The sequence below is a fragment of the Aquila chrysaetos genome, chromosome 16 (assembly GCF_900496995.4).
Source record: "Aquila chrysaetos chrysaetos chromosome 16, bAquChr1.4, whole genome shotgun sequence".
NCBI lineage: Eukaryota > Metazoa > Chordata > Aves > Accipitriformes > Accipitridae > Aquila > Aquila chrysaetos.
The window spans coordinates 28,109,090-28,126,749 of NC_044019.1; the positions used below are offsets into that span (position 1 = coordinate 28,109,090).

The 17,660-nt window shown below is 47.4% G+C and overlaps 1 protein-coding gene across 10 annotated transcripts in view; it reads right to left on the bottom strand.

Moving 5' to 3' along the window:
- Positions 1 to 8,611: 8,611 nt before the first annotated feature.
- Positions 8,612 to 17,660, bottom strand: part of RAB3IL1 (RAB3A interacting protein like 1) — a 31,393-nt gene continuing 22,344 nt past the window's right edge. For 5 of the 10 annotated variants that reach the window (XM_041129038.1, XM_041129037.1, XM_030039897.2 and 2 more), the window contains 7 exons: positions 17,361 to 17,480; positions 16,014 to 16,142; positions 15,787 to 15,899; positions 14,852 to 14,875; positions 12,862 to 12,961; positions 11,761 to 11,827; positions 8,612 to 11,313 (listed from right to left, as the gene is read on the bottom strand). In XM_041129038.1, the coding sequence (XP_040984972.1) occupies positions 11,231 to 11,313; positions 11,761 to 11,827; positions 12,862 to 12,961; positions 14,852 to 14,875; positions 15,787 to 15,899; positions 16,014 to 16,142; positions 17,361 to 17,480 (636 nt within the window). In that variant the 3' untranslated portion in view covers positions 8,612 to 11,230. Of the gene's footprint in view, positions 11,314 to 11,760; positions 11,828 to 12,785; positions 12,962 to 14,851; positions 14,876 to 15,786; positions 15,900 to 16,013; positions 16,143 to 17,182; positions 17,481 to 17,660 lie in introns of those variants that run through there. The other 5 variants (XR_005934088.1, XM_041129036.1, XM_041129033.1 and 2 more) reach the window with 5 other exon arrangements.

Sequence of the window (17,660 nt, forward strand, 5' to 3'; positions counted from 1 at the left end):
CTGCGCTTTCTCTTCTGTGATTTTTCCCTTATTTTCGTAGCGACCAGCGCAAAGCCAGAGCCCGTGTGCACGGCTCTAATTACAAAGAATGCCTGATAGTCGTTGGGTCCGGCCCAAATCAACCTACTTCACTGGGAGTCTTCATGGGTTTCATGTCAGCTCTTGTCCGTGCTGTTTCACTGCCCTTCTACCAGAAGTCTATATAGCAGCTTCTGAAATTGTTTCAGGTCCCTTCCATGCTGAACAATATCCCAGATCAGGAAAGCACCTCTGGTGAAGAGATCTGTGAGTGATTTTGGGAGTCACTGCTCATGGAGATGTAAAAGTGCCAGCTGAGACCAGAACAACATGCTTAGCAGAGTAAATTAGACTGATGATACTACCATTAGAATTAGTCCAGACAAAATATATTAAAAAAAAATAAAAAAATCCTTGCTTACAGATACCTGATAAAACCTGAAAATTTGGTTTCTGAATCTGCAGAAGATGCTGTTGGTTTCTCAGCTGGAGCTAGTTCCTCCTTCTGCCTGATAAGCATCTCCAGATAAATCACTCCGAGTTGAAATTATCACCCTTTGCAAGTCAACAGACCTTTCGGCCATACTCGTGACCCCAAATGGGCCTAAGCAGCAAAGCCTATTCTCCACCATCACCCAGGGTGGGAAATAAAGTGTGAACATAAACGAAGGTGCTGCCGCCAATACCAATTCCAATCCCTTGCTCATTCTTGTCTCCTGATCATGCTGAAACTCACAAAATGCTAAAATTAAACATCTGATTTGGTAAAGGTATGTAACTGAAATGCAATCCAACATCACTAGAGGACAAGGCATCATCAGGATGACTTTAAAGCTACAGTGTTCATCGCAGCATTCCAGCATCATGACTCCTTTCACATCCCTGCAAAAAATCAACAATTTGCTTAATAACAAGATGTCTGGACTTGAATGTTGCAGCATGAGATTCTGTCTCTCACCTTGGGCAAGTCAGGAACTAGATGATCTTTAAAGGTCCCTTCCAACCCAAACCATTCTATGACTCTATGAACACTTCTGTCTGCATAACTGAAAATCTATAAATAAAAAGCAAAGAGACATTGCATCAGTCTGCTCTGTGATGTGCAAATGAATCACACACAAAATGGGGGATAGAGAGTAAGAAGCAATTTCCCTTCCACAATGTCTCTGTAACCTCCTCTAAACAGAAAAGGACAATTTTCCAGGTCTCTATTGAAATATTTTGTAAATGTACCTAAGTTTCAGAAAGGCTCTCACAGATGTGTTGTTGCCAAGATAGTTGCCAAGTTGTTGCCAAGTCAGAGTGTGGGAACACACATGCTGCAGTAAGAGGGTTTAAGATATTTGTGCATTTTGAATGTGTAAAGGCAGGCTTTTACAATCAGCATAATGAAGAGAAGCTAGTGACACGACTGCTGACAACAGCAAAATTACTTCTGGGTTTTCAAAACTCAGTTGGATAAGGCACTGGCTGACCTGACCTAACTCAAATATAGCCCAGCTATGAACAGGGAGAAGGACTAAATTACCTCCAGAGTTTTCTTCCCTCTGTGCAAATATCCTGTGATATTGCATGTGAAATGAAAGAACCATCTGCTGCAAAGGAGGTAAGTTTTATCCCATCACTCAGTCACGGACCCAGTAGCACCAGCCCAAGCCAAAATAATTGGAGGACTACGAGCCACAGGGAAACTCTCAAATCTTCACAGAGTCACTGAGGATTTTAAAGAGCTTGTTGTAGTGTCTGATGCATCTAAATTAGTTGTCACACCAGGAGTCCTTTTGCAAACCAGGAGTGAAGTATCGCTAAATCCATGGATATGCAATGGTCTGGTCAGAAGAATGAGGGGCTGGAAAGACAACCTAAACAGGGGGTTAAACTTGAGATCTTCTCTCAGGCACATGCGTATCATTTCCATGCTAGATGAACAAGATTTGGTCCTCACATCCCCTCTGACAGCAAGTCAGAGCTGTCAGGCTTTTTGGGTGGTCCCAGCACTTTACCTGTCCAAAAGGTCATCCACTTGTGGGACCATTAGACACTGCTGCAATTCCCACTGAAACATTATTTGTCAAGCCCACTGCACTATCATCAGTTTAACTGAAAGTTGGATTCGTGCTTCATTCCTTATCATTTTTGTCTGCTGACATTCAGCAGGTGTCCTGACCAAGGGGAAGGTCATCAAAGGCAACGGACAAGTCACCTCTTCCAGCCCCAGCTGCAATTCTGCTGCAGAAAGAGCAAAGGTGTCTTTCAGTTGTGACTGACATACATGTCCACTGGCATGAGGCATCTTAAATTGACTCTAAGGTGATTAACAGAGCAGAATTAGCACAATGAGCCAGGGGAATTAAGGGCAAAGAGCTGTCCTTGAGCCAATACCATGTCTACATCTGCCAGAGGAAAACCTGCAGTCCCAGAACTCAAGTGGAAGCATAAATAGGAAACATTAACAAAGTCTCTGGTATTGTACATTGAGTTAAAAAGCTTATGAGGTTCTGCGTGCCCACGCGAATATCACTGAAAGCTAAGTAGTACACAAACAAGTGCTAGAGTTTTCACTGCAGTTTTCCAGGAACCATCTCCAAATTCTCTTTCAACTTCCTTTTCACAGGTCCCGTCTCTGAGACCGTCCCGTGGGGAGCTGTTCTGGGGCTTCTCCTGCACAAATGGCCGTGAACCACTTTTCCATCACTGAAGTTACTTGTAAGTCACCAGACATGTACCAATGACTCAACTTTTCCTGTTCGGCTAACTCAGCCTGATATCTTCTCCTACAAGGGGAATCATTTCAAGTTCAACCTGGCCAAAAGCAAGCTAAGAATTACCTTTTCCTTCCCAAACTTTTAACTAGCTAGTGCTATCACATCTCCTGAACCAAGGCATCACTGTCAGCTCAGATTTGCCCTTCTTCCCCTCACACCCAGCCCACAACTAGACCTAGTCTCATTTTCTCTACATTCTCTTTCCCTTCTAATCCACCTCCAAATGAGCTCTTTCACTTCTCTCTTCTTCAGGCTGCGCACTGCACGCCTGCCATCTCACTAGTGAAATCAAACCGAGTTATGAATTCCCCCATCACGCCAGCGACCCAGCACAAGTTCCCCACCAAAAATATACGCCACTGAGTCTTGCTGCTTCTCTCTGATTTCATCTCCTTTCACGTTCCCTCGCTTGCCTCCTGCCACTGCCCACTAAATACCTTATTTAAAGCTTTCCCTGTTCTTCACCTCAATGCCTTCTGCCACAATGCGTGCCCAGATCCCCCGTGATGGAGGAACCCACAGAATATACTATTAATTGATAAGTAGAGAGGGGTTGGTGTCTTTGGACACCTGCTATGAAGAGGATGCAGAAGATCCTTTGCTGCTTCGCCAAGCTCCGTGGTGCACAGTCTTTGCAGCTGCTTTACCACAGTTCTCCGTGGCAGACATCAGCCCTTCTGGAAGGGCCCTCACTGTCCACTGAGCCCCGTCCACTTGACCTCAACACAAAGTAGATAACGGCACACTTCAGCCTTCTGCTTGACCTAGCCCCCAGCAACAGGCGTGCAACTATAGCATTTCACCGGTGACCAAAATTTGAAGGGTATCGTTACAGCCACAGGGTAAACAGGGCTAGAAGGCATCTTGCTAGCTATTCAATTCATCTCTTGCAAATGGGAATTACCCCACTGGGGTCTGTTCTGGCTTCTGACAATCCTGCCAGTGTTAGGTAAACCAGCACAAAGTCCATCTGCTTTAACAGGCTGGCTAAAGTCAATGTTTCAGCTCTTTTCGGCTCAGCCCAATAACCCTCGCACAAACATGGAAATATTGACATGATAAATAGCAAAACTGACCTCTTGGCTTCCAGCACCAGTGGTACCACTGGGACTGCTCCTATAAGGAACGTGGTGCTTTGGCAGAGCTGACCAGTGCCAGCCCTCAGTGCCACGTGCACAGTAGGAGTTGTGCCAGGACATTGACTTCTTCCTGGCAGGGCCACGCTCCCCAAATTTCTGAACTGACTGGAATTTCCCCCTGGCAGATGTAGTGTTGTCTATTCTGCAGTAATCCTCACTGGTTTGATAGATTTGTCATAAAAGAAGGTTACTAGTCATCATGAAAGCTTTGAAATAGTCAACTTTTTTAAGGCCATCTGCTTACCTCCTCCCTTCTCCTTGTCTGCACCTGAAACAAACAAAAAAATCTTTCGTTTGTTGGTTCCTGGAAACATGTGGGGACAGCCTGACCGACTGTGCAAAGACAGCCTGATTTACAACCCTGTGCAAACCTTGTGTAACCTTGAAGGCAGTGTAAAGCACAGGACCAGCTGACCCAGAGAACTGCCACGAGCAACCAAATCTCTAGGTCCCTTACCCTGCTTTCTCTCTTCTTGCCATTCAAAGTCTCCTAGATTCTGCACTTAAACATGTATTAACATCTAAGTACCTAAAAGCACCTCATTACACACAACACTAACCTCCATCAGAGATATAAAATTTCCCTTTTCTCTTCCAAACCCAAGCTCCTTTGCAGTCCAGGTTAAGATGCCTCATTCTGGACCTGCAGACCCTTATCCCTCCCAGCCATGAATACATGCACAAATGCTCAGAGCCCCACATAGAGGTAGACCAAATATAGCAAGCATACATACACCTTATCACTCCTATTAGAGCTCTAGATAGAAGCTGTCCTAAATGGTGGGGCCCAAACATCCACCTCATGGTAGAAACTAATCATCTCCCAGTTTGACGGATGGAGAAAGTAAAGCTCCAAGACAGGTAGCTGAACTGATACCACCCAGGATAATTTACACTAGAACCGGTGCAGGAAAAAAAACCACAGGAAGAGCTCTAGTCGCTTTTGCTGGAACTACCAGATTATTTGCGTTCTGGTGCCACACCAAAATGCCTCACATCCTGAAAATTTATTAACAATACTAACAAACGTCAGAGCCTGCTGATGAAGATGCTGGTGGCACAACGGACGTGCTATCAAGCTACGTGTACATTTGTCCTGGTGCCTATATACCTATAGTACTACCATAAAACATCATTACTCAAGGTGGCCAAGCCTCTGCATGAATTATCACAGGGATGACTGAGGACCGCTGTCCTTCACAGCACACCCTTCGCTGGTCCTACAGTTACTAGAGCATCTCCAGGGCAAATAGGCAGTCAGCTCCCACTTGCTCTCTCCCTTACGAGCTCCAAGAAAAGATTGAGGTCACACACACTTGCTTTTCTACTTACAGAGCGTGAGAACACAAGAGGAATTGCACAAAGGCTGGTTTATGGACATGGAAGTCCAGACGTGATATAAAACCACCTTTATGCTTTATGGCAGGGAAAAAGGATTTAGGAGGAAGGGAGGAAGGAAAACAAAATCCTCTCCGATGGTTTTGCTCACTGTCCTTCAAGCAAGTCAAACACATCTACGAAGGCAGATGTTTGACCTGCCATCCCTTTGAAGCTCTTTTTTGGCTCAGGACAGGTTAGCAGGCCCTAAGTTGTGGGGCAAATGGGTGCAAGGAGAAATGCTATTCATACAGCAACACATACAAGGGACCCAGAGACTCTGTTCAAAGGACATGGAGAGGATCTGGCAACTGAACGATGGTTTATTTTTGAGAGGGAAACCAGCAGGAAAGCTCTGGTGGAAGAGGTGGGCAGAAGGGATAAGGGACAGGGCTGATGTCTTCTCGGAGCATAGAAACTTGGGCACCAACCTCATGGTTCAGCTCCCAGCCACAGCAAAGTTTCTGAACAGCAACCCCTGCTGATTCTAGTGAGGACATCACACCTAAAGACCCAGACACAGCAAAACATTCACAGTCTCTCACTTGGCCATCCTCAGTGCTTTGCAATGCTCTTCCGGCTTAACCAAGAATCCCTTAAAGAAATCCAAATCCTTCCTCTCCTTTCCACATCACAGACTTACTCTCCAGTTGCCTAAGGAGAACGGCACCCATCTAACGCCAATTCCCATTGCCAGCAGGGGAGGAAGGCTGCAGAAATACACCTGAGAAGAGGCTGCAGAAGACAAGTCAGCAGGTGGGATGCTTTCAGAGGCAGGAGCAGAAGCGAGGGAGGACCCTGGAGATGCTCCATCCTCGCAGGGTGACAGAGGGGGCACAGTCCCTGCCTGGTCTGCCTGTGCCCTCTTGTGGCTGCTTGACCATGTTGCACAGGGTAGGACCAAACCTCCGGAGAAAAAGAGGAGGCTACTCTCCCTTGCAAAAAGCGAAGATTCTGGTATTACCTTTTAATACAGAATCTAGAGGATCCTAAATTAAAAAAAAAAAAAATTAAATTATAACCCTTTCTGGCGACAGCTCTCAATTCAAAACGTAGCTGCTTAACACAGGACAGCTCAGGAGCCAAAAAGCACGGAGCAACTTTACAGTCACCTGAGCACAAACAGCTCACTCCGGACCCAGCAGGGAAGGGATGTGCAGACACAGCTCTGAGTTCGGCAGGAGGACAGCCCTTCTAATTACTCCATCATATCTGCTGTTGGCCCTGGCAGCTGCCTGCTATCTCCTCCTTGAAGCCCCAAACCATCCAGGGGGATTTGTTGTGTCTCTGGCAGCAGCTCCCCTCCGCTCCCACCCCTGCTCTGCTCCAGCACTGGCAGCGAGGGCACGGGCAGGACGGGCACCCACCACCAGCTCTGTTCCTGCCTTGCCAGCACCAGTTGGTTTCCTCCTCCATGCCTAGATGACTCGTCCTATTAAATGGTAACACTATTTGAAAAATGAGAACGTCACTTCAGAATAAGGCACAGTACCTTTGGGTAAGCATCGCTGCTATCTGTTGGGGTTCTCCGCATCCCAGAGGCGGCAGCCCCTTCCTCTGGGCACTGGTGTTCTCCCTCCCATGATGCCAAATGCCAATGAGTGCGAATCCAGACAGGGAAAAGCTTATGGACCCTCACCAACCTGAGCAGGACCGGGAATTCTGAGAGCAGCAGCTCATCCCATCAGAGGAAGGCAATAATGCCCACATTTACACAGGAATGGAAAGGGAAAAGGATGACAAGGAGATTTGGGGGCCTGGCTAAGTGTCTCAGGGCACTCTGAGGAAGGAGGACACAGGACCCCAGTTCCTGGCTTTAAACACAGCGTGGAGAAGGCTACAGTGATGTTTCTGTCATGCTGTCATAGCAAGCGTCAGCAACTGGATCTCAGGATTGCATGCAAACAAGAAAAATGGCAAAGGCCTGACCACCCTTGCCTCAAGCACGAATCCCGAGGAAGCCCATGGGGGTTCGGAGGTTCGTTGCCCCATGCTGGGAAGAACCTCAGCACTGCTCACTCACCCTGCCTCACTCAGAGACACAAGGTTCCCTGGGACCAGTCTTTCTCTTACTCATCCTCATGCAAGTTTACCTTTAGTCTAAGAGAAGCCCCAGGTCCCAGAACCAGTACTAGCATGAGGTCTAATCCTGTTTTCTGCTCTGGCTGTACCTCTGCTTCATTTCCCAAAGGCCTTTGATGTTTTGCTTTTTCCCTCCACTGTCATCACCAAGAGATGATGACATGAGATCTCCCGTGTTAATATCCACAGCTAAACACAGGAGGAGGGAAAAATTACTTTAGTGAAGCTAGAGCGACCCAGCTTCCCAACTTGGAGGGTCTGAGAGCTGCTGCTGCTGCAGGGCAGGCACACGCTGTGCCCACAACCAGCTGGCATCTCTCACTTGTGCTTGCCTCTGCTGTGGCATGGAGAGCTGCACAGGGGCTGGGGCCAAGGGAATCCAGCCACAGTCCCCCTTCTCCTTCTATAAAGGACAAGAAACTGCCTGCAGGAGCTGGACCTACCTTTTTAATAAGAAAAGGCAGCCTTTTTCAAATCAAGTTGCAGCTAAAAGCAGGGGAAAATTACCTGAACAGCAGAAGCAAGCTCAGTCCCTGGCGCCGCTACAACTCATGCTTGCCAGCTCCTGCCTTTGCATCCAAAGCCCCAGGCCCCCACGCAGCCAAGGGAAGACCGGCCAAAGAAGAGTCCATGATCCAAAAGTCTCCAGAGAAGAGAACCATTCACTCTACACCACTAAGGGCCCATTGGTAATGGCAGCTTCTGAAAGGCAGTGGTGGATCCTGTAGATCATGGACTCTCCTTTGGCAGGTCTGACTTCTCCCCGACTTCTCCACAGTTCTGCTTCCACCTGCTGATAGGAAAAGCAGGAGACTGCTCAGCCCTGCAAGGAAAGAGGAAGGAAGAAGATCCTTGAATTAACCAGCCTTTGGGACAGCCAGCATATCCCACGCAATGCTTCGAGCCAGTAAACTGAACCAGACCACAGCAGAGCTGGAAGAGACCTCAGCCTTGCTCAGCACGAACCACACAGACCTGCCCTGTCACAAGAAATACTTGTGATAAAACTCTGTTTGCTACCAAAACACTGTCACTTAGTCCCCTGGTGAAGTCAGGGAGCAGCCAGCTACAGGAGGGGCAGACTGATGAAGAAAAGCATTAAAACCCCGTCCCTTAGGGCACACAGCAGCAAGAGAAGCACAGACCACAATGCCAGCCAAACTTGATTTTTCTCTTGGCTACCGAGCACACACCCCCAACCAACCCAACAACTGCGATTAGACCTTTAAAGAGGTTAATAACAAATGTTTATTTTCCTTTATTAAAGAGCAGGGTGCAACCATCCCGCTGTTAACGGAGTGACTTCATATTAATTTACAAATTGTTCTCTCTGCTTTGTTTCAAATGTAAGACAACCTTATACAATGCATTTCTCCAATTCCTTTCACCTCAAAGTGCTTTACAAAGCGACACTGGGGGAAAAAAATAATCCCACAAACCAAAACATCTCCTACATAGAGATCATCTCATTCCCAGTGCTGCAGTGCAGCCACCTCTGTTGTGCAATGTAGCAGCTAATGGCACATGATGACATGTAGAGATCAAAAGGTCAGGGGGAACAGATACAAGGAGAAACTGCCAAGGATAGAATTTACCTGAGCTGAAATTTGCAGCTGGGAAAAAGCATTTCTATTCTCTCCTCTGGAAAAGCTGATGTCAACTTGCTACAAGTCTGCAGACACCACCAAAAGAGATACAGGTTTATCACTAGCTCAGGACCCAGCCAGACTCTTACCCAAAGATGTATTTCCCAGGCTTTTACTCCACATTTGAAACATACTCCTTTGGTGAACAGTAGCAGATGTACACACTCATCTAGCTAGGGTGAGCAGCGTGAGTTGGGGCACCCAGCCGTGGGAAGCAAAAGCAGAATTGGGGTGGTAACAACTTGGACTTGCAGGTCAGCCCTTCCTGAGCTGAAGGAGGTGGATTCAAAGTTAGTATGTATTGTCAGGAATGTGTTCTCCCAGCTCTGGGGATGACGACTCATGTTTCACTTAGCTACTAACCCTTGGCAAACAATACCGTATGCCAATATAGCTATAAGGAAAGGAGTCCCCTGAGGAGCAACTCAGCAGCGTACTGTAAGTGTGCTCAGTGACAGGAAAGCTTGTGCTCATGGGGGTCTTCCACAGAAGGTTCTCAGATCTGCTGTGGATCTGTCCTTGTACTAGGTTCCAAACCAAAAACTTTTGTCTTCCCCGTCTACTCCTCCCTACCCTGGACAAAACCACAGCAGCTCAGTTAATTTTCTTCCACTGAAGATAGAGTTCCTCCTGTAGCATCTCCCAGGAAAGGATGAAACTTAATGGAGCTGAGGATGGTGATCCGGTTCTGGGCACCAACTTGCTAAGAAGGGAGTTATAATGATGGCAGAGGGACAGGGTGACATGGCAGTCAAGAATGTAGAAATGCCACGTGAGATGAAACCTCCAGGGTGGGTGGTGGCTGAGCTGATTCCACAGTCACTGAAAAAAAGGCTAAGTTGGCTACAAAACACTGTCATGGCTTTAACACAGTTCTGTACAGACAAGCCTGAGCCTAAGCTCAAGCTGTAGCAAGCATCTGCTTTCCAACAACTTTAGTGACATCCTTCCCAGCACATTTTGAGGCATACAGGAACTGCAGTCACATCCCTCATGTCCACACACAGATGTCTCAAATCTCCTCACTGGAGATGGTAGCCCAGGAGAAGCTGGGTTTCCCAGGGCATGTGCACCTCTACGTCTGATATAATACTGGGGAGGAAATCTCAGGGCCTCAAGACAGTGCCCAGCCTGGGCGTGCTCCTCCTGGAGACAAAGAACCCAGCCTGGGACCATGGTTTCCACCTAAACAGTGGGAACAGTACTGCCCAAAGCTCCCTTAGAGCAGGAAAAGCTCAAAGGCATCCGTTTGTGGGTGAGGTTTGTACCTAAGAGCACCATGCGGGAAGGACTTCTGCACCAAGGACTGTCACAGGGCACTGCCTGTCAAGGTCCACATCTGCCTGTGACAACTGCAGCAGATTCACTAGACCAGGACAAAACATCCTGCACCGACTGCAGCCAAGCCGTGGCCAGCTGTGAGTTACACAATTTCCCTGCTCGCTTTCTTCTGCCGAAGGCCCCAGGTGCACAGCTCCAGCCTCTGCTCCGGCTGTTCCCCCAGCCTGGATTACCCAGTGCCAAATTGCAAGCTAAAACCAGAAACAAATCCCTCTTTGTGACTCAGTTGGCAGAAAGCTTCTCTTGCAGGCTCCTTTAAAAGGAGCAAGGAAATACTTGGAAACAGGCTGTTCATGGCTCTCCATAAGATTATTGCATGCTGCTGGCATTTACAGGGCCATTCGGGGAGTAAGTGGTCAGCAGGACCTAGGTGTACAGCTGGGCACAGCACCCTCCACCCCAAAGGATGAGTGGAACAGATGGACAGACAGCCAGCATCTGTCCTGAAAGACTTGCATACAAAGAAGGTCCAGGACTCCTGCCTTGCACAGGGCTGCCCTCAGACTATGCCAAAGCAGACTGCATATAAAAACAAGAGTTTAAAAAAAAAAAAAAAAAAATGGATATACACTGCATATAGGAGACTCCATAGAGGACAGTCTATAGACAGCCACCCCAGAGCAGCCAGGGCCAGCCCAGCTCTGAGGGAGTAGCTTGGCAGCTGCATTCCAGTCACAGTTGGAGAAGTGGGACAGCTGAAGGTGGAACTTGTGCTTCTTTCTCCTTGATCAGCTTCAGGCAGAGGGAGGGTGGGGAGGAGTAAGGCCCACTGCAGGAGAGGCACTGCATTAATCTGTTTGGCAGACTACGTTTGACAAGCCGTTCATACAGGAGCAGTTTCCTTCCATGCTCAGGCCTCCGCTTACATCTCACTGGGATAAAACCCAAGTTTGGCCAGAGACATCTCCCTCCGGAGCCGCATGACCTCCCAGTACATCAGTTCCACTGCAAAGCAAAAAGGGAGTAGGGAAGAAGGAGAGAAAAAAAGAAAAAAAACCCCACAAAACCAAAACCCAACCAAAAATCAGTAAGCAAGGCATAGCTGGACACCACCTCATGTTATGCTGTGCTCTCAGCGCAGCCCAGCCAGTCTCATCCCCAAAGTGAGGGAAGCAGACAGGCTGGATGGTCCAGCTGGAGAGGCCCATCATGTTACCCCTTAACAGTTCCACCCCAGGGAAAAGCTCCCAACAAGCTGATGAGCAAGGACTGGGTGCATCTGTTCCTCCCGCTCATGCCTCTCTTTTGCCATTTAACTGTTCCGCAAAGATGCAGGGAGTTCAGGGTACCCCAAGCTGGCCCCATTCCTGTCATGCTGAATAGGACCTCTTAATTCCTCCCAATGTCCCACAGACAGCACCGCCCCTGCAGCCAGCTACTACCCCCTCTTACCGTCCTGCCTCACCAAGCCCTGCTGGATATAGCGAATGTATGTGAAAAAGTTGCACACCGCTGTGATCTGAGGGAGAGAGAGAGAAAAAGGAGTCAGCTACAGAACTGCTTTGCCTGTCAAGAGGCTTGCACAGGACCCAGCAGGAGAGCTCTTAGTGTTCAGCACCTGAGAAATAGTACTACATACCATCAGATGGAAAGAGATAAGAAGAAAGCTGGTAAAAAAAAAAAAAAAAAAAAAAAGTCAGCATTCTCTGGGCATCCGCAATCCCGTCCCAAGATACTGCACTATCCACGAGACACTGCACAGGAACTCCAATCTACTGCAGATTTGAGACATAAGTGATCACTAAATGTGGCAGCAAAGTCTGTGATCTTCCTTCAAAGAGCACTGTTCTCCAACTGAATGAAAATCTTTGGAGTTAAAGGTTTGAGCAGAAAGTGTGTGTGCAGGGATATAAGGGCATTCATGACAGATTACAGTGCTCTGGTGCAAGAGACAAAAATTAGTCGACTTAAGTCCATGCACAAAACCAACTTTTTGTCTCAGAAATTGCCACATGTTGCAGGATCAGTTCTTCTGATTCACAATCCAGGAAAGAATAAATTTCTAAAAGGCTCCATTGAATCAGAGCCCCAACAGCAACATTAACAAATCATTCACCTTCTCCCTTCCCTTCAAAGAAAGGACAGCTTGTTCTCATAACCATTTGAGTCACTGATCTGTACTGGAACAATAACAAGAGCCAGCATTTAAAGAGCAGACAATTACTGTGTTTTACAAAGGAAAATTAAAAAATAATAATAAAGCAAAACAATCAAATCCCTGTCCTGAATCAAATCCCTGTCCTGAATCAAATCCCTGTCCTGAATCAAATCACGGAAAGCAAACACACTGAAGGAACACAAGGCAGAGCACTGGAGCCTGAGGCAGGGCTGGAGACCTGCACCCTAGTCATTGACCAAGAGCCACCCCAACTTCAGGAACAAACTCAAGCCCCACAGGTCTTAGTTTGAGGTCTTACCCCCAAGAGCTCCTCCATCTCAGGGCTTGGAACAATTTTGGAGGGCTGAGGCACCCTGAGAAGGTGAAGGACTCACCCTGGCCCTGCAGGATGGTGAAATGTAGTAGTAATTCCCAGAATCCCCCAGCATGATGCGGTGCTTGCAGGTCCTGGGGAGGCCACTCAGAGCACATTTCCTGCAGACAAAGAAAAAACACTTCAGCCTTCAACAATCTGGTGGCAGAGCAGAGCACAGCAATTCAACAACCGCAAGACTATTCCAAAGAGATAGAAGTGGGAGCTCAGAAGCCAGACCCGTGTCAGGCAGCATGAAGAATTAAAAAAACATGGCTGATATGAGCCTTTTGCTCCTAGAAAGATTCCATAAATGGCAAGTTTAGGAGACCGTAGGCTAAATATCTGGAACCATGAATTATTCCACGCCCAAGCAAACCAAGGCTGTACCCCTTCCCTGGCAGACAGCCCAAGACAAAACCACAGAAAATATTAAAGAGGTGAGGCTGGAGCAGAGTATAACAACTGCCATCTGGTCTCTGCACATCTCCTCCATGTTCCAGGCAAGGCTTTTGCTGAAGGAGTTCTGCTCAGGTGTATCAGCTTTCCTGATGAGATGCAAACATTCTGGCTGGGGCCCAAACCTGGTCTCAAAAGAGGTAAATCCAGCATTTGAGCAGAATCTGCTCATGCTGAGAACTCAAAACAAGCCACACTGCAGCCTTTATGCTAGGCTCCTACTAATTAATTTGGGCCTGATTTGAAGCTACTCTGGTTGAAGCCACATGGAGTGACTTTGTACTGACTTCAGGGGGCTTTGGATAAGGCTCGCAGCTCCTAAGAACAAGCCAATCCCTTCTTGTGCAGAGAGGGAAGAAGCTTGGCTTCACAATTGTAAGAAGATTTCAGACCGAGTGAAGAAAATAGTCTTTTCAAGACAGCTCAGTTCCCAGGGAGACCATCAAAAGATGTAATCAGCAAGGGTGAAGCATGCCTCTATTTTCTTGCCATTTCCTTCCCTTATTTGCAAGACAAATGGTTCCCAGCACCAGCCAGTTGCCCTTCCTTCATCACCACTTAAAGCAGTAAAGCAGAATTTTCTGCTGCATAGTCATCACCACACTGCCCAGAGACTTAGTGCCTGCATGGTGGGAAGAGGGACATCACTCCCCAGCTGCAAAAAATTGCTCTGTGGACCATGAAAGATGACAACACACAAGAGCAGATGTTTCAGAGAGCTTCTGAGCATGTCTCTGTGCTTGCTTTCCACTGCTATCAAGGCAAATACTAGCTAAGAGTAGAAGCATGGGCTGTAAGTGTTCAGAAGCAATGAGAAGTAATTGTTGCCCAATGATTAACACAACTTCTGGGGATCAAATCCTCAGGAGGTGCAGGATGACCGATACCTTTGTAAACGAGATACCTTTAAGAGGTACTAAATTTGAGCACTGCAGCACACTGGAAAAAAAGACTACTGCTGGTCACTCTTAGCTTGGTTGATACCACTTGATGTAACCCCAGCTATCACAGCTGTAGCTAGAAGTCACCTAAACCACAGCATTTGGACACCTGCCTGTCAGCGCTCTACACACCCCAGGGCACTTTGCCAGACATGCTATCATGAAAGCCAGTTGTCCTCGCACCTCCTGGCCAGCATTTTGCTCTGATGCTATATAGACAATGTCACATAGTGGCCAACTTGGTCCCTGCCTGTCCAGACTCCTCAAACTGTTGCACAGAGGTCTGTACAGTAGGGTACAGACCAGTAGGTCTGGTAGGTCCCAGCTTGCACAGGTACCCCAGCTTTCTGCTTCCTGGTTCATAGCATGTCCAAAGTTGCCATAAAAATCAGTCGTTTGCATCTGGGAAATAAAAGGGAAAGAATTCCTTTTGGGTCCTTTATTGCCAATAGCAAGATTCCTTACCATCCTGTCTGGGTAGAAATTAAACAGGGTTAAGAAGTTAGCTTAGTTCAGCTCTAGCCTCAAAGCTGCTAAATTGCACTAAGTTAGTAACTTGTTAATGGATTAGAGATCTTTCATCACTGACTGAAAAACAAATACTTCACTTACGTTACAATTTGTGACCGGAACCCACTGTGAAGACACAAAAAAAAAAAAAAAAAAAAAAATCAAAAGGAAACCGATAAGGATAAACACAGGATGGGTTGTTCTTGGAACAGGCCCGACACATACTTGTGGAACAATTTGCCTAGAGATGACAGAAAACTCAGAAGAGAGTGGTAGGAAACCTGCACTTGAGCAGCATTTACTGTTACATGAATACCCTCGCTTAGAAGGTCCTCTGCTTGAAGGTAAGGGAGGGAAGAAGAAAGAGAGAGCCCTGACTGAACTTAAATTCAATAGCTGAAAAAAATCCCCTATCTTCATCTGGAATATCACGTCACTCCTGCTAGTGCTCCTCTTCTTTGAGGCAATCTCAAGTTGTCTGTCACATCAGATACAGTCACACAAGCTCTGGAGCAGTCATAGCCCAAATTCTGATGGCAAGGTGACCAGCATCAGGTGGGGAAGATGGTATGCAGCAAGGGGAGATCTCTTCTGACCTAGGCTCAAGCCCACCTGGTGCACCAGCAAGGTCAGGAGTGCAACGTGAGTTCAGACCTCACACGGTGCAAGAACATGAGATAATGCACCTCTGACTTAATCCTTTCACCCTAGGTTATGCACAAACACTCCTTCAGAGAACATTAAACAAGTTGCTACCTTAAGGGAAAAAAACAAAACCCTCTCCCAAGCCAAGGGCACTAACACATCACTAGGTTATCCCCCAAAATAGTCAACTACAGTACATCAGCTGAGCTAATTCCCCTTCTCACGTGAAGAGCTGAGCTGAACTACCACTGGTCATAGGCTAGGAGAACACTCAGCTGAGTCCTTTCAACTGTTCAACTCAACTGACTGAGCAAGGCCTGGCCAAACTCCACTAGACGGTACAGAAAGACCAGTAGCAAGGAGAGGACGAGAGCATAAGCATGGTTCCTTACTTTGGCCCACCACACTCTTCTGCTGACACCTTCACCACAGGCAGTGTCTGGGAAGCAACTGGCTCAATGGTGAGTGTATTCTGCTCCACAGCCACTCGCACCAGCTCCGACAGCTGCAGCAAAGAGAAACGAATGCAGATATGAATGTGCAGAGGACACCTCCATAAAAGGCGCAACTTTGGTGCTGCCAGACTGCACAGGTTTTGTCCTCCTTTTCCAGCACTCACCTCCTGCTTAGTGAAGTCCAGACAAGGTCCTACATCTTCTCGATAAATTCTGTCCAGGAAGGAGCAAGATTTATCCAAAGTTGGAGATTCCTTCCAGGCCTGGAACTCAGCAAATAAAATGGAGTCGACCTGCAGCAAGTGTCCAAGAGGAGCAGGAAGAAGGAAGGTGGGTGAAGAGAGAGATACCATATCAGAAGGTATCTCTTACCATGCAGGTAACCTAACTAAAAACATCTGCTTTGGCATCTAGAAAGGCTCAGACATCACAGAAGTGTCTGAGGGAAGCTGGCTTGCTCCAAGGACCTTTCATCTCCCACCCAGAATAACACAGCAATACTGGACTTATTCTGTCAGAAACCTGCAGGCACCTCTCTATCCCGTCTTCCTCCAGGACAGGGCAGCACCTCTGCTGCAGGAAAGGCACCGCACAACCACCAAACAGACCAAGCGCCCACTCAGCCCGTAGCAGGAATGACAATAGCAGCTGAATGGCAAAGCACAGTGGCAATGGCACTCAGGACACAGGAGGCAGAACCCTTCTATAAGGAAAAGATTGCTACAGAAAAGGATGAATTGGAAATATTAAGAAACAGCCATCAGCAGCACTACATTCAGTGAGCCCAAGTATGAGCCAGCCCTTTAAAGACCACTCCAAGCCCAGAACTCTGGTGTTTGGGGAGTCGCAGAAGTAATGGGAACACTGGGCAGCCACACAGGCTTGCACAGGCAAGCTGAGTGTAGGAAAGGAGCCCTCTCAAAGAGAACTCAGAGTAGGAACAGCTTTCCCTATTCTAATGTCTGCTTATTGCCTTTTACAGGTGGGCTTGAAAGCATTATCACTGCTCAGTAGAAAGGGACCCAGGACAGAGCTTGCTCCCATCCCCTGAGCCAGGAGGAAGGTTGCTTTCTCCATCCCTGTCTGGCTGAAAATACTTCAGTCCTGGAGACTCTCTGGGACCTGACATTTAAACCCCAGATGGATCATTAGCAGAACCACCAACCTGACTGACAGGGCATCTCCTTAAAAGGCCAGCAAATCCTGTTAAAGCTGCCAAAAGGAAAAGCAAAACTAAAGAAACCCTGCTGAGCAACACAAAGAACATAAGTGAACAAAGCTGAAAAAGGTCTGGGTTCTAGCATACTCGCTCTGTACTACGGAGACTGCTCACCTGCTACCAGGAGACAGCTTCAGAGCCACAAGATGGAAAAACAAATTGAGAAACACACAAAAACAAAACAAACAAACAAAAAAAGCAGGTTAGCATAAAAGCAAGCTAGAACTGAAAGGCTGGAAGTGTGAGAGGCAGATGGGTCCCACCCCTCCCCAGTGCTGTCCAGAAAGGTTACCTGCTGCAAGGATGAGGAAGCATCTGCTCCCAAGGCCTGCCAGCCTGGTTCATAGGTGATGTGGATAGCCTTCCCAGGGATGATACAAAGGAGCAGAGAGAGGAGAGCAGGTAACCCAGACTTTGAGGGCAGAGGAAGAGACAGACAGTGAAGGAAAAGGTTTAGAGAAACAAGCAAGAAAGGGAGGTAAAAAACATGAGACAAAACAGAAGATACAAAGAAAGGCTCAAGTCCTCCCTTCCAGGGCACTAAGCATGCTGCTTAAGACACTACAGGGCCACAAGCCACACCTTTTGACTT